The sequence below is a fragment of the Hylaeus volcanicus genome, chromosome 4, assembly GCF_026283585.1.
Source record: "Hylaeus volcanicus isolate JK05 chromosome 4, UHH_iyHylVolc1.0_haploid, whole genome shotgun sequence".
Taxonomy (NCBI): domain Eukaryota; kingdom Metazoa; phylum Arthropoda; class Insecta; order Hymenoptera; family Colletidae; genus Hylaeus; species Hylaeus volcanicus.
This window is the reverse complement of record NC_071979.1, coordinates 5903599-5914386: the sequence shown is the minus strand read 5'-3', so window position 1 is coordinate 5914386 and position 10788 is coordinate 5903599. Positions and strand designations below refer to the sequence as shown.

Genomic DNA, 10788 nt, shown 5'->3' with positions numbered 1-10788 from the left:
CTGTAAGTCCGATCTAGGATTAATCTTATTTAAATGTTAGGATGTTAAATGTCTAGATATCTAGATATAGATACAGACATCTGGTAGATGTTTAAATGTTAATCTAGGATAAATGTCTTGTTTAAACTTAAAATTTAAATTATAAAAATTTCAAATCACGAACGGAAGATAAACTATTTATAACCTTACGAGCAATCTAACGCCTCTATGTACTCAGATTTTCTTTCAAATCTGTAATAATAAGATTAAGTTTCTTATAATAAGTTCATAAAGTAAATTAAATAGGTATCGTTACTAAGTAAATACCATAGGATGGGTTATATTATGCAAATGGAAAAAACGAAATAAAAATAGGGCACTGGAGAATATCCTATAAACTACAAAAATGTTTATTATCTCGTAGTCTCTAATGACGTTTATACCCTGTAAGCTTCTGTTGCAAGTCAGTTTTATTCACGAATGTCCATCCTTGCATGAGTTAGACGCACTTTCTCGCTTCTTTTAAATTCTGCGCATTTAGCAGGGGCGTCAGTTGCGCGACTCTGACTCTCCCGGATCCTCTGCTGAATGCACCCATTGATAAAAGCGTATAAAGTGGGTTTGTCGTTTCAGGTGATGGAAGTAAAATCGGGAAAACAAATGTTGGACAAGGTGCCAGCCAGCGAGCGTGATCTGACGTATATGAACAGAGTTCTCGTCATCACCTTACATCTGGCATCTTTGTTGATAAACGAGGCTCCCAAAGAGGGTACTGAAAAAAATATCACACTGCACAAAGCGATTTACGAATTAGTTCAAATAAATGCCAAAGGCCAAAATGTAAGTCTCTGTTACTACTAACGCGAGCAAGCGCAACCAGAAGGAATATTAGTTTCCAAGGCATATTAATTTCCTCTTTACGTTTTACTTTTAGGGTCGCGATGCATTGCAATTGATTCATAGCGGCGAGGGGGGTTCTTTATTGGGCCGATACTCGACCTCTAAGATTTCTCTCCCACATTTGACGACAGCTCTTATAAAAGCTGGCGCCGATGTCACGGCGAGAGACAATGACGGAAATACAGCGCTACATCTTGCTGCCTTGTCGAACCTCTGGCGGCTGGATCTCGCCAACACCCTCCTCGAAGCCGGTGCTCATATCGATGCCGTTAATAACGAAGGTAAAACCTTCGAAATGTTGTTATCCAATAAACGCCTTTACGATTTGGTAAATCCCGTAAAGTATACTACGCTCGCCTGCTTGGCAGCCAGAGTAGTCAGAAGAACGCATAGAATAGAACATCTTCCAAAACATCTTCAAGCCTTTGTTCAAATGCATTAATGATATTGATGGTTGGTTACGGAGATGACACGCTGTCGTTTAAGATGCCACGAAAGAATTGAATTTGTTAACTAAAAAAAATGAAATTGTTGACGATAAAGTTCTGAATTCTGTTGGAGAAGTAAACCGATAACTAGAACATGTTTCTGTGAATGGGAAAGTATGAAACCTACCCTGAGAGAATTGCCATTATTATTCATGTGATAATACGATAAAAACAGTGCACTTAACATAGATTACGCTCCTGGAGATGTCTCGTTAGATATGAGTTTCAGTACCTCAAAATTATTGACTAATTGTATGAGACTACTAGTTTATTCTTTCAGTTGAGAAATTACTATCGTGATTCTATGTAGGAAATGTCTCTGATATTAATATCGAACATTATAAGGACACTCGATCTGTGAAATAAGGAACCTATGGGAATACTTACTGGCATCGATTACAATGGCTTAGAAATATTGATCAATGTGATTTTATTATTGTATACTTGGCATATAGCCATTCCCTTATACATAAACCCCATACAAGCCATAATACACACTTTGCGTTGATAATATTTAGTTATAACATGAATGTATGTTAAATTTGAGAAGTTATGTAATCCTGGAGAATATTATTTTATTTTCAACGCTGTATAAAGAAATAAAACCAGGAATAAGATTGTGTAATACACTTTTTTGCTACAGCGTGAATAAGTAATTCGAATAGAAATAAGCAAATGCTTTTGTCCGAGAAAGCAAATAAAAGTAGAATAATTCAACATTTTTTTTTTTTAATATCGCAAAGTTTCGAATTGTCATATAACATACGTGTTTTATTTTTAATAGATATCCGTTAAAATGTCATTCAATTTAATTTACTTGAAATTGTTTATTATCGGGTACATCAAAGTTACGTGCATATTGATTCATAATATATATCTTGCGAACAGTTCAGTTACATCGATCCTTAAGCTTAATTTTATTTAAAATGTGATAACTATACATATAGATTATACGTATTATACAGAATAATTATTATATATAGACATAAGAATGATGATACGCGAGGTGTTCAAAGTAAGGTGCTTTTTTTGAGAACAGTCGAATACTTGCACTTGAAGCTAAAATAGCATGACTGTGACAATGTCCTAAACAAAGCGGGTAGAGTTTATAATTTCATTGATAATTATTGACGCAACTTAGTAGTTTCATACTCTTTGAACACGTTTTTATTGCAGCGAGTGCATTCTACACACTTCTATAATTTTACACAAATACTATGATTCTCTGCAAAAAAAGTATCTTACGTTCAAAGTCACCCAATTTAATTGTTTTATAATGTAAAGACTGTGGAAATACAAGTGTGATTAATAATATAAGGGAACGTTTATTTATTTTTGTTTGATAATATCATTTTTATTGGATCACTCCATACAGTACATAATTTAATTACTTCGCGATTGAGCAAACTATTTTTCTAAAATAAAACGATATAGCCGCAAACATTTATTGTGCCAACTTATATTTAAATGCGGTAATACATTATTGAAACTTTGACTGCCTTGGGAAATACATTGTAAACGTCGAGCAGAGGCCTCGTTCGAGGGAGGGAGGTGTTTTGATTTGCCGCGATAAATGTGACCGCCGAACCCTACACCCTGCACACAGTTCTCAGTACGCTTTGTTACCTCGAGAAGTTTACACGTGCGATGAAGCCTTCTATAATAAAATGTGTTAAAGTAAACATCTCGATGGTGGTATTGTCATCGTAAGTATTCTAATTATTCTGCAAGCCTGTTAATTGTGTATATAATTCGATATAGAATAAAAGAGAAAATTATAATAGAATATTAAAATAATATAATAGAAAATAATTTGATATTCGATTAGATAAAAACATTTATTTTGAAAATATATATAATCTATTGTGACAATAAAATACATTGTCCTGAATCTCCGATATCCCAATGTTTGAGAATAGTATATCATTCATTTTGTTACGCGTTGCAAAAAGGAATCCAGATTACACCGAAGTATGAATAAGACCTGAATGAGACCTAATTAATAACTATTATGAAGCTTAAATAATGCAATTAAGTGTTTCAACCGTGCGTCAATTATAAACTTGTCGAGGAGACGCGTTTTGGACAGTTTTTCATACTAATTCAAGTTGGCGGCAATAATTCATGAATGGGTATGTATACACATCAATACACGTGTACCTAAGTATAGTGAAAATCAGAATTCCACTACGTAAGTTTTGATCGGTCATTTTTCTATTCTCATGAAGCTTTTCACATCTTTCAAAGTCACTAGACCCCCTTCGAAAATGCTGCATTATATTCGATACTCCAACAACTTCAGAACGTAAACCATTCCGGACTGAAAAAGAATACGTATGGATGGTTATATCACAGTTACGTAGCAACGCGGTAACAATCTTGTGAATATTAAAGTCCCGTACTAGAACGATCTTCAAATCTTTATTTATATTTTTTCTTTCGCGTGAAACTTATTTTTGAATATAGCAGTTTCCGGTACGTTCCACCATTTCCGTGAACGGCCATTTTATAAGACGCTTCGTGATCGCGTATGTTTGCATGTACGGTGTCTTTTATTCTTTTTAACTGCAAACTGCGGAGTAAATTCTCCGACTAGTTTCAATCGTTTGTCCAGTGAAAGAAGCCTCAACGATGATCAAGCCCGAGGAGTAAGTACAAAATTAGTATTGACAAACGTTTGTCGAGCGTTTCTTTATCGTTGTCGGCATGCGGAATCGCGTACAATTAACGTTCACCGACGCTAATCGTTCCATTATGTTGCTAGCATGAATTTTGAGAAGAATTTCTCGATCGTGCGGTACTTGTCGAAATTCGTATAGGTTATGAGACGAAAAATTAGTGCCGTGTTTCGTTAGCGTAATCCGTAGTAATCATTGTAAACATTTTCTCGTATACACTGTCTTCGCGTGGTCTTATCAATGAACATGTTAACATTAGGAGTCAAGTACAAAATAACGACGAGAGGGACAGAAGTAGGGAACGTGATCGTAATCGGAGATCGGATAGGCAAACTCGCATAAACTCCACTAGCCGTGATCGGAGCAGAGAACGTAACGATCGTGGTGGCAGAAAAGCATCAGATCGCCGTATTTATGTATCAAACATTCCCTATGATTTTCGATGGCAAGATCTTAAAGATCTCTTCCGGACAGAGGTAGGAAAGGTAGCACACGTGGAACTTTTCACTGATGAAAATGACAAACCAAGAGGCTGTGGTATCGTTGAATTCGAAGATTCAGACTCTGTGAAAGTTGCTGTAGAGAAAATGCATCGATACGATATTAAAGGGAGGAAGCTTGTGGTAAAAGAGGTAGTTAGTATATTGTTCTTTTAAAAAACTTGTTATAAATAAGACCCTTAGAGGATGGACTATTTAAGAGAAAGTGGATGTTCGCAGCTAGATTACATTTTGTATAGAATGCTTTATGAGTTAATATTTTGTACTTTATAGATGTTCCTATAATAGAAATGCTCATTAGAGCATTAAATGCTCCAATATTCTTTGAGAAAGTTTGTAAATGTAAAGTTCAGTCTAAATGACCTATTTGCATTTAAACAAAATTTCATCCTAAAAAGAATACTTTCTTAGTCATGTGTTATGCATCATTCGCTAGCACATTCTCATTTTTAATATTGCTTTTGATGTTTGTTTTCTTTCATTGTTTTAATCTAATGATGACAAATTTTAGGTTCGAGATTATGCAGTCCTAGGATTAACAAAAATGAGCACTTCCGACATCCGCTCTTATTTATCAAGGCTTAAATGTTATCCAAGCTGCCAGAAGTATTGTACCCTATACAGAGAAGGCTCTATCATGGAGAGAACAACTTGAAAGCAGTTTATGGTTTGCTTAAATGCAAACAGAAACAGATGTTGGAAATGTTTGTTGTTGTTAAACTGGTACTCCATAATTTTAAACCTGAAACTTTTCATTATTAGAGCATTACATATTTAAAATCATCTCTTCTATGCTGCTGTGACAAATACAATTGTGAACATCTACTGAAGTAAGCGTTCATATAAGGAAATGTTTTGTCCTCCAAGGGTTAAATTAGTAATACATTCACTATTAAAGAATACATTTTATAACACTTATTTATTTTAGGACTTTGACATTGAACGTGATAAATATGGTCGTTTAGCGACGGCTCGTAATAATGATAGAATTCGTGATGATAGATTTAGAGATCCACCCAGACCACAGGGGGGTGGTAGACAAAATATGAATGCTCCTAGTGGAGGCGGCGGTGGTGGCGGCGGCGGAGGCGGTGGCGGTGGTGGTGGTGGTGGTGGCGGTGGCGGCGGCGGCGGCGGCGGTGATAATAAGTTTGGAAATACCTATGGTCTGAGTACTCAGTTTTTAGAATCTTTGGGTATTAACGGACCGTTAGTTACTAGAGTCTTTGTGGCAAATGTAAGTGTACCTTAATATAAGAGATATGTTTATATTGTACCACGACATAAAAACGAGCTGACTATTGTACTTTGTATGTTTAGCTTGATTATAAAGTGGATGAGAAGAAGTTGTTAGAAGTATTTAAATTAGCTGGTAAAGTACTGCATGTTGAGTTAGGAAAGGATAAAGACGGAAAATCTCGAGGATTTGGAGTTGTAGAATATGATCATCCGGTAGAATCAGTGCAGGCTATATCCATGCTTCACAATCAGCAACTTTTTGATAGACGTATGACCGTTCGACTAGACAGAGCAAACGAACCAGATATGCCGCCAAAATTACCAGAAGGTATGGATTATTACAAACCACGTTACTTATTACTCTGCAAAACAGATGTAAATAATAATTATAAAATAGGTTTGAAGGGAATCGGAATGGGACTCGGCGCTGGTGGTAATAGATTAATGGATGTAGCTAGAAATATTCCTAATGTTCAAGCGAACAATCCACCTGTTGTAAATCCTATTTCTGCTCCTGTGTTGGCTGCTGGTGCCTTTGGTGCTGGCTTAAACAACGTTGTGCCTGCACAATTAGGTAAGTTTTGAAACTCGTCATAGATATAATGATTATAATAAATCGCATTCTGAAGAAATAATGGGTAAATATTTGTGTATTTACAGCATCCGCTTTGACAAACTCAAATGCAGCAGCTCTTCAAGCAAGCCTTGCTGGAGGTTTAAGTGCAAACTTGACCACCAGTTCTCTACTGAATTCATCTTTGACAAATGAATTGGCTTCTAATTTAAGTAATTTTGGCGGTGGAGTCGGAGGTTTGTCTAATTTACAGGCCTCTTTATCTGCTGGACAAGGCAACAACTCGTTCGCGCCGCGAGGCTTATCTAAAATGGACAATGATGTAGGCTTCGGGGGAAACAATGCTTTTGGTGGTTCTAACTTCGGTGGCGGCAGAGATTTCGACACTGGATTCAACAGAGGAGACAACGATCGCGGTCCCGGCGGTGGTGGTGGTTTTGGTGGAAATCAAGGTCAAGGAGGAGGCGGTAACAGGCAAAATACGAATGGTTCGCGACCTATGTCGGATACTGTTCTTATAGGAAACGTACGTTATATTTTTTTCTCTTACACATAAACTTTATTTGTATTTTAATGTTTCTGTAAAACTATTAGCTCTCTTCATGAGGTGGTAGTTAGATATATATACGTTTCATTCCCCTCTCGCTATAAAATTCGTTGAAGCAAACTACTCATTCAAAGGGTTAACTGATGTTAACTTATAAGTCAATGAATTCATCCTTCAAATAGAATTTTTTAAAACACTTAAATGAGTTATCTAGGAACTCCATTTAAAAACTATCGAAACTGTGTTTGCATAAATATGCATTATTGTTACAGCTACCACTAAACACAACGTGGCAAATGTTACGTGATAAATTTCAAGATGTTGGAGAGGTGAAGTTTGCTGAAATGAGGAGCTCCGACATGGGAATGGTTCGATTCGCATCTGAATGGGATGCTGAGCGTGCTGTGTGTATCCTTTTACAAATATATATTTTTAAATAAAATCTTTGAGATTATGTAATACGCAACATATCCAAACATATTTTAAAAAATGTATATGTTGAATATTACATGATACTAACGGTTTCTATGTTATGCCAAGACGCATTCTAAACGGAGTGTAATATCCGAAAGATTTTCCTTAAATAATGTGTAGCTATGATGAATCGATCGCGTATCGACGGCAGAACGATCGATGTTCGCCTTTACTAAAAGTTGGAGAACACATTCAAGGTAACACTAATAGAGAGCCTCTGCAGAGGTTCGTGCTTAACCATAACTTATTGATGCAGCGAGAGGAGACTGGGTGTTCGTATGTCGTCTGCAGGATTGTTCCACTCCTGATGACAATACTTGAAATTCATCCTTGTTGTGTGGCAGAACTTAGGACAGTGGGTGAGAAGTATCTGTCGTTGGAAGATCAACAATCGTGTTTTAATGCCTACTTCAACGTCGAAACACTCATTGGCTGCCGGTGATCACCCTTCCTTGCTACGACTGTTTCACTTAAAATTCTTTACCAGATTATCGTTCCTTTTTACAATGGAAGTCTACTCCCAAAATCAGTTTTTTCGAGTGATTCATACATAGTTTAATTGTTAGGTTTAGGTTCATAATGTTCAACGTAATTTGTAGGTTTTTTCAGTATGTAGGAGTATGCTATTTACAGTAATTATCAAACGTAGCTTGTAAGTTTATTTCTTAGTTTTCATGAGAGATCAATCAGTTTTCCCATATTCCGGTCGAACGTGACGTTCTGGACGTTCGTGGACTGGTTAATCGATCAGGGACGGATTAATCTTTCAAGCATAAATACTAACGCGATAATAGCTATTACGGGCTTTACAAGTTAAAGTTTATCCATGTATGATAGATACTTTCATGCACAATCCTACACAGATCGTGGACGTGTGTCGGTTATTCTGTGGTATCGGTCGCACTCTATTCTTGTATCTAATACATAACAAGATACATCATGGCTCAACAGGGGACTGTGTATTGTTTCCATTGTAGTTCTGCGGTCTGATCTTTTACTCGTCGCGCCACATCGTTCTAGTAACTTGGAGATTCAAGTAGTGTATAAAAATTTTAGTTGTCATTAGGATGGTCCCTTCTAGTTCACTCGCTTTGAGAATTCGGCGAACAAGCATTGGATGACTTTGTACTCAAAATTTGGCAGAATTGTCGTACGTATCGTAGTATGTTTACCAAAAAATATGAATCGTTTATCCAGAGGACAAACAATTTTTAATATATTTCGGTGTTGAATAAAATGAACATAAACAGAGGCTTTCCAGCTAATTTTATAAATATATCTTTTGGTAAACATATTTTTCTCTCGCCATATAGATCTCGAGGAACATTCTGCGAATTGTATAACACTCTTGTATAACCACAACATCATGACAGTGATTGAATAAAATCCAAATCCGTTTTGACTACAAAAAAAAAAAACATACTGGTCGTTGTTTTATTTCTGTGTTGTTGTGATTCTTTATACTTTAAGCAGGTCAAGCTGTGGATATGCATTGGCAAGGAGATATCGTTTCTGCAACTCACGTGTGCAATATATTTACACAGAATGAGAATTCCAACTGCATTGCACTTTAAACAGAAATTTCTGCTTAAAGATTTTACAATGTCTCTTTAGATGTAGATATCCCTATTTACTTTTGAGATACTGAAGCTCCACGATCCTTATAATGAATATTTGTTTATATCGCAGGTGAGATACGTTTCAGGTGATTGTGGTTTGCTATTCCTCTATGCTGAATGTGTTTCAAGAAGGAATAATTTGCTTGAAATCCATTATCAAAAATTTGAACCTGTTGTACTGGTACATCGTTAAAACGATACTCGGATCATCAAGTTATACGTGGTACTCTTTTCTCGGAAGATTGTTAACACGGTTTTACTGCAGATTGAAATAGTGTCTTAAAAGGTTTTCGGGGGAAGTTGAGACTGGATGATAATGTTGCATTTCGTCTCTAACATTGTGGTTGATTCTTATTTATTATAGCATTGAGAGTGTATCTTCCACATTCACTGATAATGATGTCTGGTCTGAAAAATTGCGCAACTTTATTACGTTCTAAGTGAATTGTTGTGATATAAGAAATAAACCCTTTTTGTAGTAAGAGTAATTTCCATGGTAAGTGGTGGCAAATTTTTTATAGTCTGGTCTTTGCTGCAGTCGCCAACGAAACATTTATTGCCCGTTATCATGCATATGATATCTTTCTAATAATCATCGTCGATCTTCGCTGTGTGGTTGCCAAATTTGTTTCTTAACATTCGAAGGACGTTGTATCTTTTTTTCTTATAGCATTAGTGATGTTAGATAGGGTCTTATTTTATAACGCATGAGATCGTGTGCAATGGTTTGCTATACAATTTCCATCGTAAATGATCACACATTCGTGTTTTTATTACTCCTTGAGAAATGTTAGTGGAGGGACTTATGTAACCATTTCGATGAATATTGGAAACTAGGGACAACAGAATTATCTCCTTGGTGTAATTCAAATTTTGTTCATGCTGTGGTGTCCAAACATTCATTGTAAATGGCAGAAAGTTTTAGAAGTCACGTGTGAAAATACAATTTTTAGGATGCAGGTGCAGATTAAATATATTTTTGATACATTATTAACCGTTGAATGTTGCTAACATCTAGCATCACGAAGGTGAGGTAAGTCTCAAAAGTACCGAAACAGATTTTTATGTATACATGTTATTCTTCCAGGGAAACTATCTTGCCTGACCCACGAGGTTATCGAGTGGTAAGTTTCGTAAGTTTTGTAGGGTGAAATGCAGTGTTACGTTTTTGAATATAAATGATAAACATTTCGTTATATTAATCTCATTTCTATTTCCAGTCTTAACATTGCGAAACATTTAAATTCGGTGACTTTCAGACTACTTTTTGTAGAAAATCATAGTGTTAGTGAAAAACGATAACAGTGTGTGAATATAGTTATCAAAATGGAAACGTGTTTAAAACGTACATATCTATCGAGTCATATAAAAAAAAATCATCGTCGGAATTATATAAACTCAATCGTGTTACTTAGTGCCAGTGGAAGTAGTCCCCTGTTCTTAAAAAAAAAAAAGAACATCTCGAATGTCTGAGGTTCCACGAGTCCTATGTATAAACAGTGATCTATAATATTTATAATCTATATGTATATTTATTACATTTTAAATAAAATTATTCTTTAGGATTGATAGGAGTGTATTTAGCATTGCCTACTATTAAAATTGATATATAGAGTGTGATTACATTTTAATGTACATAATTTACTTCATCGAAATAACTATAGTAATAATAATAATAATAATAAAATAACAAGTTCTGTGAACAATGACTCGACAACCTAACATTCTCTGACAGTACTTGAAAGCCTAACACCTCACCAACTTCATTTTTCACAGGTATAAAGTTCTAA

At 35.6% G+C, this 10788-nt stretch overlaps 2 protein-coding genes across 7 annotated transcripts in view; both read left to right on the top strand.

Moving 5' to 3' along the window:
• LOC128875443 (protein fem-1 homolog CG6966) overlaps positions 1 to 2684 on the top strand; it is a 39516-nt gene extending 36832 nt beyond the window's left edge. For all 3 annotated transcript variants that reach the window (XM_054121026.1, XM_054121027.1, XM_054121028.1), the window contains exons 7-8: positions 613 to 819; positions 914 to 2684. In XM_054121026.1, coding sequence (XP_053977001.1) covers positions 613 to 819; positions 914 to 1321 — 615 coding nt within the window. In that variant the 3' untranslated portion in view covers positions 1322 to 2684. The remainder of the gene's footprint in view (positions 1 to 612; positions 820 to 913) is intronic.
• Positions 2685 to 3754: 1070 nt separating this feature from the next.
• On the top strand, positions 3755 to 10567 carry LOC128875444 (heterogeneous nuclear ribonucleoprotein M). 4 transcript variants are annotated; one of them, XM_054121032.1, is made up of 10 exons: positions 3755 to 4015; positions 4305 to 4680; positions 5474 to 5782; positions 5866 to 6112; positions 6182 to 6358; positions 6445 to 6594; positions 6685 to 6884; positions 7178 to 7313; positions 7500 to 7576; positions 7636 to 10567. In XM_054121032.1, exons 1-9 carry the CDS (start codon positions 3999 to 4001, stop codon positions 7553 to 7555), a joined length of 1668 nt encoding a protein of 555 aa, XP_053977007.1. In that variant the 5' UTR covers positions 3755 to 3998; the 3' UTR covers positions 7556 to 7576; positions 7636 to 10567. The 4 variants fall into 4 exon arrangements, 3 of the variants coding, with proteins under 3 accessions (XP_053977007.1, XP_053977004.1, XP_053977006.1); XR_008456827.1 differs by having other exon boundaries at positions 3757 to 4015; positions 6445 to 6884; positions 7636 to 10122; positions 10219 to 10567; XM_054121029.1 differs by having other exon boundaries at positions 3757 to 4015; positions 6445 to 6884.
• Positions 10568 to 10788: the final 221 nt, after the last annotated feature.

What these genes read in the sequence shown, in the direction of transcription:
- LOC128875444 (XM_054121029.1), top strand. An exon ending in CTAGAGTCTTTGTGGCAAAT is followed by an intron (nt 5,783 to 5,865) that starts GTAAGTGTACCT and finishes TTGTATGTTTAG; the next exon opens with CTTGATTATAAAGTGGATGA. An exon ending in ATACTGTTCTTATAGGAAAC is followed by an intron (nt 6,885 to 7,177) that starts GTACGTTATATT and finishes TTATTGTTACAG; the next exon opens with CTACCACTAAACACAACGTG.